Source organism: Protobothrops mucrosquamatus, unplaced genomic scaffold, assembly GCF_001527695.2.
Source record: "Protobothrops mucrosquamatus isolate PMUCROS unplaced genomic scaffold, P.Mucros_1.0 scaffold3731, whole genome shotgun sequence".
Taxonomy (NCBI): domain Eukaryota; kingdom Metazoa; phylum Chordata; class Lepidosauria; order Squamata; family Viperidae; genus Protobothrops; species Protobothrops mucrosquamatus.
In genome coordinates, this window is record NW_015389684.1 from 10,468 (window position 1) to 13,190 (window position 2,723).

Here is a 2,723-nt window from a genome sequence, read left to right on the forward strand (position 1 = left end):
GCTGCCGCCGCCGCCAGCCGGGGCATAATACGGTAAATAAATACGAGCATGGGGATCCACGTGTGAACGAAGCCCCACTCCCCCTCCCCTTTTGCTTTCGCTCTCGAGCCGGCGCTTTTTTTTTCTTGAAATTTCCCTCTTAAAATGAAGGTGCGTGTTATACGCCTGTGCGCGTTATACGCCGATAAATACGGTAATCGCAAACTAGAACAGAGTGTCTGTTGTTAAGCAAGGTGGTTGTTTTGAATCACGGCCAATTTTGCAAGCTTTTTTTTTTTTTGCCGAAGTTGTTAAGTGAATCACGGTTAAGTAAACCACGGGGTTGTTAAACGAATCAGGCTTTCCCCATTGACTTGCTGGAAGCTATCTGGGAAAGCTGCAAATGGCAAATATTTATAGAAATAATACAGACGGGAAATAAAAGAAAACAATTTTAATAAAATTTAAAAATCACATGAGCCCATCATGCTGCAACTGCTGAAAATACATATTGGTTACTAAGCGCCCCAATTCTGATCATGTGACCATGGGGGGCACTGGAATGGCAGTAAAGTATGAGGATCAGCCGTTAAGTCGCTTTTTTTCAACACCGCCGTAATTTTGAACAGTCAGTAAATGGAAGAGTAACAAAAGGTAAAGGTTTCCCTGTCCAGTCGTGTCTGACTTAAGAGGGCGGTGCTCATGTCCATTTCCTAGCTGAGGGAGCCAGCGATGTCTGAATATGCTTCCGTGGCCATGGCAATATCTATGCCAAGGCACACAAAATACTATTACCTTCCCATTGATGTGGTATCTATTTATCTACTTGCATGTCCATGCTTTTGAGCTGCTCGGTGGGCAGGAGCTGAGGGAAGTAACGGGAGCTCACTGTTGTGATTCCTCGTCAGCCAGTGGACCCGGTAGCTGAGTCTGGGGAATCAGAGGAGGAGGAGGGGCCTGGAGTGACATCAGAGTCAGAGGAAGGCTCTGATGAGCTCCAAGACTTACAGTCTGACGAGGAGCCTGGCCCCTCCACTCGTGCTCAGGCTGAGACACAGCTGTGCTGGGAGGCTGAGTCAGACTGTGAGGACTCACAGCTGAAAGACATCATGGATGCTTGCAAATGCCGACAGGCAACGAGAGTTGGACAGAGGAAGGCAATGGGGCGGCTCCAAAGGCAAAGGAGAAGGCATTAGGAAGCCACGCCTTGGGCTGCATAATAAAAGGGAAGGTGTGGGAGGTGCTGGTCGCTGAAGGCAACCGTTTGGAAGAGATCAGGTTTCATTGAATTTGTGTTTTGTTTGCATTTGCCTTTGGACAATTTCCGTTTGGAAGAAATCAAGTTTCATTGAATTTGTGTTTTCTTTGCCTTTGCCTTTGGACATTTTTCAGGTCTGTAAATAATAACAACTCAGTTCCAGCCTGCTTGTTGGAAGAGAGGTTTCTCCTTGTGAGTTTAACAAGGACTCACGTAGGCTGGGACAGAACACTCACCCCATCATGCGGTGATTGGGTCTCGAACTGCCAACCTTCCAGTCAACAAGCCCAGAATCTTAATTGCTAGGCTCTCTGTAGTCTAATTCTAAGGGAGAGTATTTTCATGGACTTCTGAGGCAGAGAAGACCAAAAAACTCCTTGCCTTAACCCTCTTACCTTTTGGAAGGTTCCAGGAGCAGAAAGATGCTTACTGAGAAAAGGCCAAGAGCTGGTCTTATCCCGAGTTAAGCTAACCGCCGCAGAGAGGGCCATAAAAGTAGGAGGGCTTCCCTCACCTTATAGTGTTGCAGTGTGTTGAGCCTCTTCCAGCTGCCCTGGACGATTGAAGTCACATCTTCATCAGAGAGGATGAGATGCCCAGCCAGCCCAGACCGCCATTCTGTTGTCAACACATACAAGACAAATAGCAACTTGTTTGGGAGCAGCACTCTGCAAAATTCCACATTTGTTCATCCGGCATACCACTGGCTACAGTTAAGTCAAGTGATCCTTCCCTCAGGGCCTTCCTATTGGCTCATTTGGATTGCTTCGGAAATGGATGGGATACTGGTGTGCAGTTTCCTAGCAACCTGGACAGTGCTGCCATGGGACACTGGCCAGTGGTCTCCCACTTTGGGGGGGGGTCTTACTCAAGGTGGCCCTTCCAGCAGTCTTTGACTCACCCAAGTCAAGCGAGTCCGGGTCAGGTCGATGGCAATAAGGTGTCCCTTTGTAGAGCTGGTCCAGGATCTTCTCTTTCACTTGGGTGATTGTGTCGCAATCCAGACCCTTCACCAACACTCCCTGGCTGTCCTCCGTTCCTCCCCCTGTGTTCCCTGCTTGCGACAGCGCAGTTAATGTCTGCAAAAACAAGAAATCAAGACCAACTGATTCAGTGTATTCCCCTTCTTCTTCTTCTTAGCTTCTGGCAACCACAGGAGTGCTGGTGGCTCCTTCTGTTGTCTTAGATTAGAACCGAACGAATTAATTAATTGGAGGTACACGTTGCTTCCATTTTATCCTCATAGTCACTGATTTGGCTCATGGCTTATGCAACACTCCTTCCCCGTGACCCAGTTGGTATGTGCCAGCCATGCAAGAGTGGAAATGATGTGATCAGCTATCAGAGAGCCAGTGAAAAGGAGGGTGGGAGGGTGGCTTCCCTCCCCACTCCCTGTCATGAATATGATTTGGCCAGAATGAAAATCACTGAGGGATAGGTGACACTGCAGATGAATTTGGGGGGTGGGGAGGGACTTACAAACTTT

At 48.1% G+C, this 2,723-nt stretch overlaps 1 protein-coding gene across 1 annotated transcript in view; it reads right to left on the bottom strand.

The window, feature by feature from the left end:
* PLXNB1 (plexin B1) overlaps nucleotides 1-2,723 on the bottom strand; it is a gene marked incomplete at both ends in the record, with an annotated part of 110,001 nt that overhangs the window by 9,597 nt on the left and 97,681 nt on the right. The window contains 2 exons of the mRNA XM_029286456.1: nucleotides 1,752-1,855; nucleotides 2,139-2,316. Coding sequence (XP_029142289.1) covers nucleotides 1,752-1,855; nucleotides 2,139-2,316 — 282 coding nt within the window. The remainder of the gene's footprint in view (nucleotides 1-1,751; nucleotides 1,856-2,138; nucleotides 2,317-2,723) is intronic.